General features: G+C 51.5%; 1 protein-coding gene across 3 annotated transcripts; it reads right to left on the bottom strand.

The window, feature by feature from the left end:
• Window positions 1–365: 365 nt before the first annotated feature.
• PPM1G (protein phosphatase, Mg2+/Mn2+ dependent 1G) lies at window positions 366–15,437 on the bottom strand. Of its 3 annotated transcripts, none has more exons than XM_032103093.1 (10): window positions 15,274–15,437; window positions 10,800–10,869; window positions 6,234–6,319; window positions 5,777–5,909; window positions 3,979–4,448; window positions 3,419–3,556; window positions 2,423–2,657; window positions 1,640–1,790; window positions 1,397–1,499; window positions 366–1,044 (listed from the first exon to the last, which is right to left on the bottom strand). In XM_032103093.1, exons 2-10 carry the CDS (start codon window positions 10,825–10,827, stop codon window positions 850–852), a joined length of 1,539 nt encoding a protein of 512 aa, XP_031958984.1. In that variant the 5' UTR covers window positions 10,828–10,869; window positions 15,274–15,437; the 3' UTR covers window positions 366–849. The 3 variants fall into 3 exon arrangements, with proteins under 3 accessions (XP_031958984.1, XP_031958982.1, XP_031958983.1); XM_032103091.1 differs by lacking the exon at window positions 15,274–15,437 and adding an exon at window positions 14,959–15,212; XM_032103092.1 differs by lacking the exon at window positions 15,274–15,437 and adding an exon at window positions 14,959–15,078 and having other exon boundaries at window positions 746–1,044; window positions 1,640–1,769.
• Between the last annotated feature and the right edge of the window lie 164 nt (window positions 15,438–15,601).

Raw genomic sequence — 15,601 nt, 5'->3', positions numbered from 1 at the left:
TTTACAGCTCAGGGACTTCACTCCTGCAGGAACAGACACAGGTATTGACAGCCCTTGTATGAGCCGTGCATCAGGGAGGAGCTGCCTCTTGACACACCTTGACAGAAGGTGCAGCTCTATGGGTGCTGTAGGCAGGTGAGCTCAGGGGCATGACTGGCACCCCTATCCCTCCAGCAGACACAGACTGTCTCCAGAGACTCACATCTACTCTGTGTGAGACTCATCAGAAGAGCTACCCTGGGGAAACTGGGAGCCACAGGCCAAAGCCTTGCTGTGATCCAAGACCACAGGGACAAATGTTCTCCTCCCCACCCCACCTTCCTCACCTCCCCCTCCAGGAAAGAACCAAGGACCAAGACCACACCTGTATTTTCTGGTCTTTTAGTTTGAAAAAAGTATTGATTGAAAGTGTACAACTGAACATGGGGTGGCCGCAGCACCACCGCCAGATTGTTTCACAAATAAAAACAGAAAGGGCCTTAAATAATTGGGTGCAGATTAAAAAAACCTCAACAGTGAAAAAGTTCTTCCCTCTGAACAGAAATTCACAGGCACAGAAATGGCAACAACCACATGGAGACAATGGGGGGGACATCCTCCTCCTCACCACGGACTCTGCGATGCAGCGCTCCCAGGCGCAGCTCCATCCTCACTCCCTCTCTGGAATGGTTACAGATGAACAGTGCGACATGCCCTTGCTAACCAGACCCGCCCCCACCCCCCGACCAGGACACGGACAAACAAGGCCTCTGCTAAGGCTAAAAAAAGGACAAGACTTGGAGTCTTGAGTTCAGCATGGGTAAGAAACGAGAGTCTGGTGAGCACAGCCCAGTCCCCAGGTGGGCACTGCTACTCCAGTTTGGCCTTCTTGGTGCTGTCCCCACCGTTCTCCTCCGCTGGTGCTGCTGCCTCCCCCAGTTTCCGCTTCCCACTCTCAGCAGGTGGGTGTGTGTTACGGGGTTTGAAGCTGATAATGATGCAGGTCATGTTATCGCAGCCGGTGCCATCCCCTGAGGTGTCTGGAGCCAAGCACTGATCCAGCAGCTGGGGAGGGACAGGGCAAGTCAGCAGAGAGAACAGATAAACACTGGGACCACCCTGAGGCACTGGGCCCATTCCAGCATCTGACAGTGGCTCAGGGGCTGCCAGGCCAGACCTGTGCAGGAGTGAGTCATCAAATGCTGTTCCCACTGGACAAGGGACAGAGATAACCTTGGCAGGCCCAGGTTTCTGAATGTGGGCAGAAACTCCTTTGGCTGGACAGCACCCCTGAGGTCAGACACTGGCTGGAGTGCCCAGGGAACCCATCTGAGGGAGCGGGAGGGCAGAGCCAGGCACCGAGCTGGGACACAGAAACACCACATTGCTGGAAGGACAGCAGAGCTCCCAATCTTACCTCTTCTACAATTGAGGAGAGTGGCCGCAGGACTCCATTCTCATCCTTCTGGGTGATCTTTGACTGGATGAAATCCACCACTTCCTGGCTGCTCATCACATTCCTGCAGAGCAGAGAGTCAGAAAGGCAGGCAAAGGGAGCACACATGCCATAGTGTCCCCAACAGGCCTTCCTCACACCCAGCTCTGGAGAAAGGCTTGAGCAGTGATGCCCCAGAGGCACAATGGCCGCCTCACCACTCACCAGATTCCATCACAGGCAATGACCATGAAGTCGTGGTCATCGTTTATTGTCAGCACTTTGATGTCAGGCAAGGCAGAGATCATCTGCTCTTCTGGAGGGAGGTTCTTGTTCCGCTTGTAGAAGTGATCCCCTGTGGTGGGGAGGAAGATGTCTGGGCACAGGCAGTGCTGCCTGCCCTCAACAGTGAACAGCACTGCCTTGCCACAGGGCATTCCCAGTGGGATCAGTGAGTGCTCTCACAATCTGGATCAGGCTGTGGCCATGAGCAGAGGAACCACTGCAGGTTCCATGTGTAAGCTCTGGCAAGCCCAGGAAAGAGGGGCCTTGGCCAGCTCAGACTCTCTTTACTCCAAACCGAGTGCCCCTTCCCCACCTCCTGGGCCCAACAGCACAGAGCACCTGTCACCTCTGAAGAGGCTGTGGCTGCCCCATCCCTGAAGTGTTCAAGGCCAGGCTGGATGGGGCCTGCGACAACCTGCTCTAATGAAGGTGTCCCTGCCCATGGCAGGGGCTGGAAGAGGTTGAGCTTTAAGGTCCCTTCCCATCCAAAACACTCCAGGGTTCCTTTTCTGATTCAAAGTTCACTTGAGAAAACTGGCCCTCAGCTCTGGCTAGCAGCTTATCAGGAATCATCCTATGAAGGGACTTCCAGGGCCACCACAAAATAGCAGGTGGGAATGCCAGTGTTCTGTAACCTCAGTGGCTGGCAGTGCTGTCAGCTTGGCTGTCCTGAGGCCAGCACTCCAAGGCCAGGCCTGCCAGCATCCTTCTCCTCCTGCTTACCAATGGCCCTGGAGAGGTTGAGGCCGCCGTTCACCCTTCCGTCCATGGTGACCTTGCCACCAGCATTCTTTATCCTGGCCAGCTCCACCTCATCCTCTGGCTTGTGGTCGTACGACATGTCGACAGCCTTGCCACCCTCCGACACGACACAGCGCGAGTCCCCAGCATTGGCCACAATCAGCTGCTTGCCCCGGATCAGCGCCACAACAGCGGTAGTCCCGCTGTCCGAGCCAGGCTGCAAGAGACAGAATTTTGGTGAGATTCCTTTCTCTGTCTCCGTGTCAGATCCCTAAGGGAACCAGCACCAGCTGCACAGCCCCAGCAGTGTCCCAGAGCCCAGGATGCTGCATCTCACCCCATAAGCACACATGGAACAATGGAGAAAGCCCGAGGGAAGTGGGAAACACCAGGAGTGTGTTCACTGAAGGGCAGGGTCAGGCAACACCTCCATCCCAGTCTCATGCAGCTCAGTGGGTCAGGATTCTCTAGTGTTCCATATGTCTGTCCCCTCCACTCTAATGTGCTAATTCCAGCCCCAGCCCAGCTTGAGCACATCCTCACTTCAAGTCAGGACATCTCCCCAAAGGGAGAAATTGGCACCTTGGAAGCCATGTCCCTTTTACCTGACCTCCTGGGTCCCTGGCCTGCCTGATTACGCTGTCAAGGGCTGAAGAGCCACAGGCCTGGTGAGGAGTGATACTGCGCTCCAGAGCAGTGGTGCCAGCAGAGCTCTCCTGTTCCTGCCCCATGCTCTCCCCCCACACTGCTTTCCAAGCACCCCACACCCAGCAGCAGGCTCAGCCTCTTTGATCTCAACCTGCTGTCCAGGCCCATCCCTCAGCTTTTGCACAAACCCATGTTGTCAGCAGCTCCCTCAGCCCCAGCCGAGGGCACAGGGTGTTCTATCCCCACCTGAACAGGAAAAACCCCTAGCTGAGTCTCCCAAGTGCCCCTGGCTCCACACTAAGCTGCAGAACACGAAACCAGGGTGTACACCTCCTCTTTCCCCTCCATGCCGGGCAACAACATTTCTTCCTCTTCATCCTCATCCTCCTCTGCTTCTTCAGTGTCATCTTCATCATCTTCATTCTCTGCCTCTTCACTGCTGTAACCATCCTCATCCTCACTGCATTCCTACAAGAAAGGAGAGATATCACAGGAGTCACACAGGACACTTGGTGCTGTCCCCCCACTGGTCCCTCCATCCTGGGGACCAATGGTCAGTTCCCCCAGAGGTGTGAGGTGACCTGCCATGTGTCCCCCACACTTGATGGCTACAACCAGAGCAGCTGGTATCATTATAGCAGGGGATGAAGGGATGGTGCATGCAGCAGGACCAAGGGCTATCAGCTATGGCCGCTGCAGGATGAGTGTGTGTCCTTCGGGGTTAGCTCAACAATCCCAAACATTCCCATGGGATGGCCTCAAAGGATCAGCCTGAAACACCTGCTCCTAGGAACACACCTAGGATGAGCCAGAGGCTCGTCTCAAGTACCACCATAAGCAATGCATTCTGCCCAGCCAGAAGGCCACTCTGTGCCAGTGCTGTTTCCTACCTCACTGTCTTCCTCCTCTTCCTCAACCTCATCTGACTCATCCTCACTGTCCTCAAAAAATTTGGATTTGGTTGTGCGCTGGGGCTTTCCCGTAGAGGAGCAGGAGGGCCCGGCCTCCCCAGTAGAAGAGGTGACGGCCTCGTCACCTTTGCCTAGTTCAGGCTTCTGCAGAGCAGGGCTGTTGCCTCCAGCGCTGGCTTTGTCTGAGGTGGAGGAAATACCCGTGATTTCTTCGTCTGGCTTCCCGTTCTTCCTCTCCTTGTGGTCGGGAAGCTCCCCTGGGTCAGCCTCTCCATTCATATTTGACTCCCCATCATGCTGCTTGCCTTTCCCCTCCACAGCGTTATCCCCAGCTGCAGCTACAGACTTGGCTTTAAGGTTCTTGGTGCAGTTTTGTCCATAACGTGTGAGAAGCTCCTCAATGGTCATTGTGGCTTCTTCGTGCAGAAGAGCAGCTTCCTCATTATCCACTGCAAATGGAAAAAGGAGGGGACAATGAGAGAGGGTCAGAGAGCAGGATACCCGCCCCACTGGGTCCTGTGGTGAGCTGCTCCAGCTGAGGCTGCTGCTGGCAGAGTTCCAGCAGTGCTCCCTAGACTGACTCTGAGCACACAGCCAGGCCTGTGCCCTCCCACAGCTCCCAGGTGCTATAGGTGAGCAGAATGGGAACAGCAGGGCCACAGTTTTGACCACAGTGCAGCCTGCCAGTGCCCCCATCGCCCCAAACCCAGTGCTCCCTGGCCAGCTGAGAGCAACACAGAGCGTTTACATCAGGTGTAAGGGCTGGTGGTAGCACAGTGTTCACATCAGGTGTGTGGCTGGGGGGCAGAGCCTCACTTTCCCAAGCACAGGCTCCTTGGGAGCCACAGGGAAGCAGAGTCACCACTTCCATGTGCAGGTTTGGTCACTAATGCTGCAGCTGGGAACAAGAGAGCAGCTGCTCCACGGGCTTGAAATACCTCAGGGATCCCCACCAACCATCATTTTGACAGGTTCAACAGGTGAGAGCACAGCTTTGGGCATCTCCCAAATGGGACTAGACAGAAAGTGGGATGCCTTTCCACAATGACCGTGAGCCAAAGACCACTGCGTCCCTACTGATAGTTTGCTTTGCTATTTAATCCCAAAAGGAAAACATGCTCCTGAAAATACAGAACAGGAAGAAAGAAAACCCAACCAACCACCCACCCACTTCATCCCTGTCACCTGGAGAAAAACAACCAACAAATTCAGCATTTTCAGACTGACATATTGTTCAAAGTGACAGGATCACCTTGCATCTGCCTCAAGGCTGGTCACAAGGTACTCAGCGAGAGCAGCACAGCATTCCACCCCAGAAAACACTTCCTGGGCTAGCAACCACTTGCTGGTGAACACTTGCTTCTTTGTGGGAAGAAGAATTGCTGAAGAGACTGAGATCTGCTTCAATCCTACCTGCAGCTGGTGGCTGCCACCAGCCACGGAGAGCTGAGCACTGCACACATCATTTCCCTTCCACAACTGAGCCCAGCTCAGAGTTCCTGACACATCCTGGAACCCTGCAAACCATGGAGGAAGTTCTATAGAAAATGGTGACAGGCTGTTTTGTTATCCATAGCATTAGGCTCCCAAATGGATAAGGGTTTTCCTAGCACCAGCCCAAAGCCATGGACAATACTAAGGGGCAGAAGCTCAACTTGGCCAAAATTTAACTGAGAAACTGGGACAGAAAACTTTGTGCCCAAGGAGACCTGACCCTTCTGCTCTACGTCCCTGTCCTGCAGCTGCAGCCTTGTCTGTTCAGTGGCATCTGACTTACCATCATCTTCATCAGCAACTTTCTCCTTCTCATCTTCATCGTCCTGTGGCCGCCCAGCCATTTGAGAGAGCTCCTTAATCACCTCCTCTGTGGTGAGCTTGGCATCAATGGCCAAGAATGCATCTTCCAGGGCCTGTGTGTGAACACAGACATGAGTGAGCAGCTGCCCCTTCCCTACGGGATGCCTGCCAACCATACTGTGCAATCCAGTTTCTTCCAGCTTGCACACCATAACAAATCACAGCATGGCTGCAGCTGGCAGGGCCCTACAGGGTTCTCCTGATCTGACCCCCTGCTCCAGCAGGGACACCCAGAGTCAGCTGCCCAGGACTATGCCCAGACAGATTCTGAACAGCTCCAAGAATGGAGACTCCATCACCTCCCTGGACAACCCACACCCAACACAAGGGCTTTCCTCTCTGGTGGCACTTAGTCCAGGGCAGAGTTGGCTCCTTACCTTTTGCAGTTTGCCTTCTTTGTAGGCCTTCTGGTCTTTGATGATCTCAGGCAGGTACTTGGCACAATACAGGGCAACTTCTTCTCCTGAAAAAGAGGAAAAACTATTTAAAGAGGCTGATCCTTCCAGACAGAACCTGCTGAATTCCCAAGGTAAATCCTGGGACAGAAACCAGAGCTGTGTCACAGAATGGTGACACAGCAGCTGAGTCTGGGGATCCCGCTCACACCTTCCCAGTAGGATGTGCAGATGGCCCCGGCAAACCTCAAAGAGCTCCAGACCAGCAGGTTTGGCCAATGCTGAGAGCTTCCCGAGAGGGAGCTCAGGCCCAGAATGACATTTAGGCTGACTCTTTAGGTCCAGCCTACCTGGAAATCTTTAATTTCACATGTCAGTGAAAGCAGAAGGGAAGCTTTTGCTCACTGTAGACTCTCTTGGAGCATTACCAACATGCAGTGAGCACAAAAAGTGTTCTGTGTTCTAGTGTGTGTTCCAGACTAATGGCAATGAGATCCCAGAGATTTAGATGAACCTTTCAGGAGACAGGGCAGTCACCTTGGTACAGGAAAGAGCACAGCAAGATAAACAGCAGCCAGAACACTGTGCTGAGAGCACAGGGGATAACCAGGACTGAGAAACAACTCAAGTGCTCATCCTAGAGCAGCTGATAGATTTTTAAAAGCCAGAAACTCCCCCAGCTTGCTAAGTAACAGTGTCAGGTATGGAATAGGGCATGGGAGGGATTTGTTTAGAACCTGAAGATGCTATTAAGAGAGAAGGAAGAGTAAATAGTGAGGGATGATGCATTTCTGTAGTTTATCTTGAACAGGGCCAGAAAGAGTAGTGTGAGTTGTAGGACACAGGAACGTGGCTCACACCTCATGAAGAAGAAAAATTAGAACCAGAAACTGATAAACAAATGAAATGACTGCACAGAAAGAGGGAGAGGAACAGGGCAAGCTGCAGGCAGGTGGAGGGTCCCACTGCAGGGTCCAGAAACATCTTGAGGCTGTGTTGGACCAGTCATTCCCTGTCATAGTACAAAGAAGTTGCAGTGTGGGTGGCTGGGCACAGCATTCCAGAGCCTACCTGCACCTGGGGCTTTCCTGTGGCTGTCGGTACAACCAGAGCCATGTGGGCTCCTTTCCTTTGGGCTACAGGACCATTTTCACACAGGAGGGTTTTTCACAGGATAGACCAGCCACACAACTCCTGATCTTCCTGCTGCCCATCCCAACTTCCCTGCCCTCCTCCGAGCCCAACAGAAACTGTGCGGGCAGCTGGGCATGGCGAAGAGTTGTGCAGGCAGGAGCAAAGCTCTGTGAAGGAATGGGGAAGCAAGGGAAGAGAGGGGAAAGCAGCAGCCAGCCAACAGTTCAGCAAAGGGAATGCAGTGGGAAGTGGAGAAGTAGGGAGATTTGGGAGAAAGACAGAAAGAGCAGACAAGGGACTTTTCCAATGTACCTGCAGAGAAGGGATCAAGTGGTCATTGAGAGAGAACAGAAACAGCAAAATGGCTGCTGCTACAGAGTGCTGCAAAGCATTCCATGGTACAGATCCAGGGAACAAAGAGACTGGGTCTGACCTGGGAACACTGGAGAGGACCTGTGATAAGGGCTTAGAGTGACAGGACAAGGAGGAATGGCTCCACATTGACAGAGGGCAGTGTTAGATGGGATATTAGGAAGCAAGTCTTGCCTGTGAGAGTTGTGAGGCCTTGACCATTCTGTGTTTTCTCCAAAAAAAACCTCTTGGGGGAAGACGAAAAATTGTTGTCTCCATGAGATGGAACCTGAAGGATAGTGATGGCCTCAGTGCAGAGCCCAAATGGCAGATGAGGCTCAAGGTCAGTGTTGGAGTAACAGATCTCTCAGTCAAACACCACTAATCACTGCAGAGCCCAGCAAACAGCAGGACCCAACACCAGCCTTTAACAGGTACAGCACAAAAAAGAGTATGGTGTGGGTCAGGTAAACTGCTCTTGGGAACACCTGAGCCACCATTGTGACCTGCAGCTGTTAACAGATACAAATCCCCTCTAACATGCTCTGGTCTATCCATTACTAGCTCCAACCCTTCCAGCCCCATGGTGGGTGCCAAGAAAGGACTGTGGTGATTTAACCCCAGATGGCAACTAAGCACCACCCAGCCCCTTGCCCACCTCTCGTGGAATCGGGGAGTGGATTGGAAGACTAAAAGGCAAGAAACCCTTGAGTTGAGAGAAGTTTAAAACAATAACAGTAATAATAATTTTTAAAAAATAGTGAAAAAGAAAATAACAGAGAGAAATAAACCTCAAGACAGACGAGCAATGCAAGATACATGTCAATGAAGACACATTATTAAAAGAAAGGCTAAAGCACAAGTAGACAGCAATAGAGACTGATCAAACACACCCCCCCTGCCTCAAGGGGCAGAGTGCCCAAATATCATTCTCCAGAATCTGGGGGCAGAGAAGGCCAGAGCACATAAAAAAGCAGCTGGGGAAGGCAAAAAACTGGCCCAGCAGCATCTTTCAAGTACTGGAAGGCTTGTCCACAAGGGGGAAACATAAGAGAAAAACTAATGAATGAAATAGAAAATACTAATATGTAAAAGAACCCCCAAACTCACCCTTTTTCAAATAACACAGTAATAACTTTTCCCAACTTATCTGGAGCAGGAAGCTTACTGGAGAGTTTCAGGCTGAGAGATGAGCAAGGTACAGAAGAGAAGCTAAATTCAGTTTTTACACTGGCAGCTAATAAAGCTTAGCAAGGTTCCCACCCAAAACCTTACTCTTGCATGGGAGGGACCTGAGAAATTGTTTCAAACTGAAGAATTAATGCATTAATGAAATCACACGATAGTAGGGATGGGCAAAAGCTGTTAGTCTAAATCAGATTCAACTATATCCACGCCCTTCCTGATACGGTTTGTCTAGGAAGAGCTGTAGAGATTCAATCACTAGAAATCTAAAATATGAGTTAGAAACTCACGCCAGTGCTTTGCCATTCCTTGCCTTTCCCTAATGTCTACCTTGAATCTTCCCTATTGTATTTAAGAATCCTAAACACAATACTTCATGTCCTACACTAACAGGAATGTCATGAGTGTCCAAAGTCTCTCTAAACCCGTGGAGTAAGACCTTGGCAGCAGAGAAACCAACACATTGAGCTCAGAGGAGAATAGATGGTTTGATACTAGTCATTCTTGACCTATTTTTGGTAGATGCTCCTTATCTATATTTTTGCCTGACACACACAAACAGTTCCCGAGGTGAGTAGCTCCTGACCCCTACATCCCATTTCCTTGTCATTCTCTGCCTCTCAGCACCAACCCATCATCCCCACGTTCTCAAAGATACCCTTCAGGACATCAGTGACTGTTCCACATGGGTATCTGCACACTCTAAGAAGAAGTTCAGGAAAAAAATACATTCTTCAGACTGAGACAACATCTTTGGAAGAGCTACTTGATATATTCGCAGCAGTGACAGTCACAAACTGGCCCCTGTGTTATAGAGCCAATGAACAGGAGGAAACAGGCAGTTCAGTTAATCTACTCTACACAGATTTTCAAAGAGCTTTCAAATAAATCATCAAATGTTTTCCATACTAAGCTGCCACAAGAAAAGCAGGGAGGTTGGATAGGAGCAGTTTTCAGAATGGAGAATGGCCACTGGGAGAGCTCCTTGAAAACCTATGTTGTTCAACATCTACATAAATTAGCAGGAAAAGAGGTCAGTAAAGCATGATGGATCACTCAGGATGATCAAAATTAAAATAATTTGCAAGATTTAACAGCAGGATCTTGAGCTCTTACATGATACTGGCAGAGGAAATTCTGTAATAATATTAGCAATAATATGTAATAGCAATATTCAGTCATACAAGCAGAGACAAGCCTAGGGCTCCTCTGACTGGAAAAAAAGACATGGAGTCCAAAATAGTAAAAGTGAAAAGTACTACCAGAGTGATTATTCCTTGTGTCATGGATACTGCAGTGAAGTGATCAGGCGGCAGATTTAACCATATCTGTTTCAAATAATGATTCAATGCAAAATGCACAGTGCAAACAATCACCAAACATAGAAACCTTCTTAAAATGCAATTGGATGAATTCACGAAGAGGTAGTTCATCCAGAAGACTCGAGCACATCTCCAGGATGGAATGGCTGCAATCTCCAGTTTAAGGAGCCCTTACCTGGGGAATGGATCTGCCTGTTTTGATTTTCAGTCTTTCCTTGGGCAACCACCAGAACACACTGCCTAGAGTCAATCTCAGGTGATTTTTCTTACCACTTTTTCTTCTGTGACTCTCCTGCCCAGCTTATCCACCACAAAAACAGTCATTCTCAAAAGGTACAAAAAATGGAATACAAATCTGATTTCAATTTCAGATCAAACCCTGACCTTCCTTCTAGGACCCCTAAGAGGTTCAGAACCTCTCTTGATGGTATCTATCAAACAAAATGCTTCCCATCAAAGAGCAGAATTCCTAACAAGAGATGGATGCCCCAGCAGCCATGGACAGCCCAGAGGGGTCACACCGAAGGACAGGACAGAGCAAAGCGGACGCAGTTACCTCCATGTCCATCGTAGACAGAGAACATGGCTGTTTCACTGTCCAGCTCGGGAATGCAGTTGTGGGCATCCTGAAAGAGAGAGCAAAGGTCTGGAATGACAGGGATTGCATTAGACCCACAGAAAATCATAGAAGCATGGATTTGTTTGGGTTGGAAAAGCCCTTTGACACCACTGAGTCCAACCATTGCCCCAGCACTGCCAACCCAAACTGCTGTCCCATGCCCCCACATGCCCTGTGCCAGGGCTGGACAAACCTTTCCATGAAGAAATTGCTCACAATAGTCAACCTGCACCTGCCCTGGCACAGCTTAAGGCTGTTTCCTCTTCTCCCATCCTTTGTTTCCTGGGAGACAAGCATGACCCCCACCTGGCTGCACTCTCCTGTCAAGGAGTTGTAGAGAGGGAGAAGGTCCCCCTGATCCTCCTTTTCTCAAGGCTGAGCCCTCCCCAATTCTCTCAGCCACTCCTCATCAGACTCGTGCTCCAGACCCTTCCCTAGCTCCATTCCCATCTCTGGACAAAACACAAAGGTCAATAACACAAGCCATGTACGCTGCACAGCATTCTCTCCATAAGGTCTCTGTGGAACAGCCAGCTTTGAGGAAGGTGCCCCCATGATTTTACAGCCAAGAGCCTAAACTCCTTCCTCTCTGGGCAGGCAAACCCAGCTTGGCTATTGCAATGCAGAGCCTGGAACAGATGGCCAGGCTGAACCTTTCTCCTAAGCCCTTCCCCTGGCTCAGCTAACCTCCTGACATTCCTTCAAGTCTAACCTTCACTCATCACCTCACCACCTGACACATCCCACACACCTGTGTTCAGGAAGAACATGTATCCTGTGATATGTTCAACAATGCGATCTTTTCTGTGGTTCATCACCTTAAACGTGCTACAATTGCCCCAAAACACTGTGCTTACTCCAAGACAGCAGGTTCAAATATCTGGATGTGTCCATGCTGCCAACAATATTCCAAAATTTATACACACACGGAACTAGATCACAGCCGAGCAACCACTGAGCTCTACTGCTTTTTTTTTTTTTTAAGGTTCCTTGGATAAGGTCTCTTTGCTCTCCAGAGTTCCAGCATCTTGTGGAAGAGAACTTTATTCCTTGCTTAGGAAAACAGGAACAGAGAGGTTCTGGGTTTCTGTAGCACTCATTGTAATGAAACTGCTGGCACTGGGATGAAAAGAGCTTCTGAACAGGCAAGTGACCATCTGAGTTCAAAACGAGTAATGACTGAATGGTAATGCAGGAAATTTCCCCAGCCCTCACTAGAGAGAGCAAATGAAAACAGGGATAAACCAAGAAGCAGCATTTTAGCGCTCACTTTTCTGAGCATTCACAGAAGCCAGTGAGACAGTGAACCATCAACACAGTAACTGGGATAAGTCTGTCCTGACCAAACAGCAGTGTAATTAAGGAGATGCAAATGCTACTGTGGAGAAAACCCAGCACTGGCACCAAAAATGGTCTGTATTGCCCTTGCTGAGCCCCCACTGCAGCCTGTCCTGATCTGTCCCCTCATTGAGCCCCGATCCCAAGGGGGCAGATGGGCACAACTGGCACATGCAGGTGGGAGGGCTCAGCTCCCACACTGTGCATGGGGCTTGCTCTGCCCTGCTCCAAGCACAAGTGCTGGTGGCTCTGCACACAGGGCAAAGCCAGGTCTTGGCATTGCCAATGCCACGAGCAGAGCAGCGAAGCTACCATGTGCTGCCAGTTACCAGCCTCCAGCGCAGCCCCCAGCCCTGGCCAGTGAGTTGCAGTGACTGTCCTCTCAGTGACTGGGATGCTGTGCGCTGAAAGAGTTCACAAAGGTTCCAAAAGTCCGCTCCCTGCTATCCAACCTTCTGGGATCCCTCACTCTCCCCAGTCACCTGAGTGGTTACTGTAACAGTGGTGAAAAACAGTGCGTCTGAAACATCAAACATCCAATTCAGTTGAAATGAGTAGGCAAATTAATAAATTAACCTGAGAGTTAATTTAACAAATCTCCATATTTTGAAGCAAGGGCTTTTGTTCTGAGCCTGGGAGAGGAATGAAGCTGCAAACTGGGCTGTTGGTGTCTCACTGTGGGGGTACAGCCAAAACAGGAGCAAAGAGTTTGGAGAAGCCCCATCCAACCATATCCTGTGCCTCCTGCTATATCCCAGAGTACTCCTCCGGACCATAAAACTGACTTCAGCCCTTTTCTTTGTTGCTTCTAGTACCTAATACAATTTTTTTTTTTGTATCCTTATCCTTTGGGTCCCTCATCTGCCCCAAACATTTCTTTACTCCCAAAACAACCTCTCTGGATTAAGTCACAGTATTTCTTCAGAGCCCTGTACATCCACCTCACTGGAAGGCTCCTAAAACCCAAGTACAAGGTGACAAAAAGCTCTGTTACACCCAAAATACCTGTGTCTTACCACGTGCAAACTCTGACTAGCTTCACCAACACACACAGAACTACAGCATTAAGCACAAACATTTGCTCAGAACTTTCTCCAAGCCTTGCAGAAGAGTGAAAGTGCAATTGAATGTGAAGAAAATGAAAAAACAAAACAAGACAAGACAGAGCAGAACACAGAGCACTGGAATGTAAGAAAATGGACTGCTCAGCTGTGTGCTCTCCCATCAGGCTCTCAGAAGCAATCTGCAGCAGGTTCAGCTCCTGCCGTCTGCTTGTTTCTTGGGATAACTCAACTAAATCATGTCCACACTGATGGCCTCAGTGCTGCCTCTGCCAGTAGGGATAAGCCAGAGATGTTGGGTAGTGCAGAACCCACATCTGCAGCTTTGGGCCTCATCCAGCCTCTGCAAAGGTACCAGTGACAGCCCTCAAGTGAGTGAGGTTAGAGCCATGTCCCAACTGTGGGAGGGCTGAGTGAGCCCACCAGCACTATAAATCAGGGCCATTCTGCTCTCCCTCACCGCAGCCTGGCTCCTTAACACATCCCAGCTCTGTGCAAAGGGATGCCAAAGCCATGCCTGCATTTAGCCGCTTACACACACGTTAATCGCCTTTGAGATTACACTCGGTGCTCCAGGAGTGTCCCTGTGCCATCAGTTCCCCCCTCCATGTGTCACTGGGAAGGACCAGCTCAGATACTGTCAGCCAGTTCGGCACACACATACTCTGAGCGTATCTCAGGAACACAAGCACCAATTCTGCCTCTTCTACCCCAAGAACCAGAGCCCAGGGTTTTACACAGAGAAAGGAGGAAACACCTCTTGTCACTAGTTTGTCACCTGTACAACTGCTGTCCCACTCCAAGAAGTGGTGAAGTGTCTGGCAAAATGGCTCACAAATCCATACCAGCAAAAATTCAACATCTGACAGCCTGAATGGGACAATTTCACCAAACCAGCCACAGGGCTATGAACCAGACACTGAGAGATGTATCTGTGGTGGCTGCAGCAACAAGGATTAATCCTTACTGAATTCAGCTGTTTGCTGGCTGCCCAGAAGGGAAAACAAACCAGCACATTACTAGTACTCACAGAGGGTCTGAAGTTCACAGAGCTGCAGGGCCAGCAGCCCCACACTGCCCTCACACCAACCAAGAGCTTTAAGAGCAGTTCCTGTAGCCTCCTGCACTAGGGGAATGCGGGCAAACACCTGGATCCTCAGCCACGTGTGGGTCTGGTGGTAGCTCATCTGCCCACAACGAGCCCAGCAAAGCCGGGACTGGCAAAAGGAGACAGAGTAGCCATAAGAATTCTTCCTACGAATTTTCCTATAAATAAATAAAAACAAGGAGGAAGCACAGCAAGACACCGACACTTCAGAGGAGAAAACCAGGCATTTTCCCTGATAATTTCCCACTTGCTTTCACTCACGACTTCACCCCAAGCACCAAACGCTCCTTCCTTCGCTTTATACCCCGAATTCCTCATTTCTCGCAGGGATTTATCCAACCGCACGTGTCCCCCACGACACTGGGGGACTCTCCCCGCACGAGCCGGAACACGCGGCTGCCGTGTGGAATTCGGGAAAGGCTGGGGCGGCACCGGGAGAGGCAAAATGCCCCTCTCGGCCTCGGGAGGGAGGGGGTGACCGAGAGCCCCCGGACCTCCTCGCTATTTGGCGCCGTCGGGGCCTGTCGGCGCAGGACCCCGAGGAGTGCCGGGTGTGAATGCCGCCGCCCCACCAGCCTCACCCCCTCACCTCCATAGAGACACGCCATCCCTGCATGGCGCTGAACCCGAAGTGCAGCGGGCGCGGCCCGAGCCCAGCGCCGTCCCCAGAGCTCTTCACCGTGTTGGGCTGCGACAAGTAGGCGCCCATTGCGGCCGCGGCGGCCTCGGTCGGCGGCGACCGGACCGGACCGGGGGGCGCGGGCGGAGTGCGGGGGCGGCGGGACCTCGCACCGGCGGGCGGCGACCGGAAGTCGCGCGGCCGGAAGCTCGGCGGCCGGAAGCGCCGACCATAGAGGCGCGGCCAGAGCGGCACCGCGGCCCGCTCCGCCCTGAGACTACCTACACGGCCCGCCGGTGGCTTCGACCTGCCCTGAGGCTCCTCCGGGGGAACAGCGGACTTGGGACCGGCGATGCCGCCACCGGCGCCGCAGGCGGCCACGCACACAGCTAAAGCCGCGCACGCTCACAGCTGCCAGTGATATCGCCCTGCCCCTTTCCATGAGGGGTCCGCGCGCACACAGCGCCTTATATAGGCTCAGTCACGCCCACCGGCCAATAAGCGACTCTGCGGGCCCCCTGTCGCACTCTCATTGGCTACTGCGCGGGGCTGCCCCGCCCTAGTCACCACCCCCCAGGGCCCTTTCCGTAGGGCGCCCCCTGTCGTGTGAGGC

Source organism: Corvus moneduloides, chromosome 3 (assembly GCF_009650955.1).
Source record: "Corvus moneduloides isolate bCorMon1 chromosome 3, bCorMon1.pri, whole genome shotgun sequence".
Taxonomy (NCBI): Eukaryota; Metazoa; Chordata; class Aves; order Passeriformes; family Corvidae; genus Corvus; species Corvus moneduloides.
The sequence above is the reverse complement of the archived record's forward strand: the minus strand, read 5'-3'. Positions and strand labels throughout refer to the sequence as shown.

What these genes read in the sequence shown, in the direction of transcription:
- PPM1G (XM_032103091.1), bottom strand. Translation starts at nt 15,078, where the DNA reads ATGGGCGCCTACTTGTCGCAGCCCAACACGGTGAAGAGCTCTGGGGAC. An exon ending in AAGAGGAGGAAGACAGTGAG is followed by an intron (nt 3,557 to 3,978) that starts GTAGGAAACAGC and finishes CCTTTCTTGTAG; the next exon opens with GAATGCAGTGAGGATGAGGA. An exon ending in GCATGGAGGGGAAAGAGGAG is followed by an intron (nt 2,658 to 3,418) that starts GTGTACACCCTG and finishes TGTCTCTTGCAG; the next exon opens with CCTGGCTCGGACAGCGGGAC.